This window comes from Penaeus monodon, chromosome 24, assembly GCF_015228065.2.
Source record: "Penaeus monodon isolate SGIC_2016 chromosome 24, NSTDA_Pmon_1, whole genome shotgun sequence".
NCBI classification, from domain to species: Eukaryota; Metazoa; Arthropoda; class Malacostraca; order Decapoda; family Penaeidae; genus Penaeus; species Penaeus monodon.
This window is the reverse complement of record NC_051409.1, coordinates 25,334,746-25,335,150: the sequence shown is the minus strand read 5'-3', so window position 1 is coordinate 25,335,150 and position 405 is coordinate 25,334,746. Positions and strand designations below refer to the sequence as shown.

Here is a 405-nt window from a genome sequence, read left to right as displayed (position 1 = left end):
AGAGAGAGAGAGAAATACAGTGATAAGGTCTTTGAAAAGTTTATTGTCTCCAATGTTCATAGTAAAGAAGGTCGCTGCTGTGGAGGGCAAGATGGGCGTCCGAACATCGCAGACGCTCCACCATCTCCCTCCCTGTCCTGATCTCCATCCTGTCGTGTCCTTCGGAGACGCCAGTCAGCACTGCAGTTACAGTCACATCAGCTGTACCTGTGACTGCAGCCTCTACTGGACTCCGCAGGCACCATCATACGAGATCTGGTCCTCAAACACTTGAGTCTAAGACCTGAGTCTAAGGCAGAGCTAAGACTCGGATCCAAGACTCCTCTGCGCCCCGATCGAATATCTAAGACTCCTGTGACTCCACCTCCTCCTCGGCTACCTCCTTGACAGGCGCCCCGTGGTTGA

The 405-nt window shown here is 52.8% G+C and overlaps 2 protein-coding genes across 2 annotated transcripts in view; both read right to left on the bottom strand.

Moving 5' to 3' along the window:
• LOC119588669 (uncharacterized histidine-rich protein DDB_G0274557-like) overlaps positions 1-405 on the bottom strand; it is a 10,847-nt gene that overhangs the window by 2,421 nt on the left and 8,021 nt on the right. The gene's annotated exons all lie outside the window — the stretch shown is intronic.
• The window catches only part of LOC119588672 (uncharacterized histidine-rich protein DDB_G0274557-like), a gene marked incomplete in the record, with an annotated part of 823 nt that continues 446 nt past the window's right edge, over positions 29-405 (bottom strand). Inside the window, 1 exon segment of the mRNA XM_037937308.1 lies at positions 29-405. Coding sequence (XP_037793236.1) covers positions 344-405 — 62 coding nt within the window.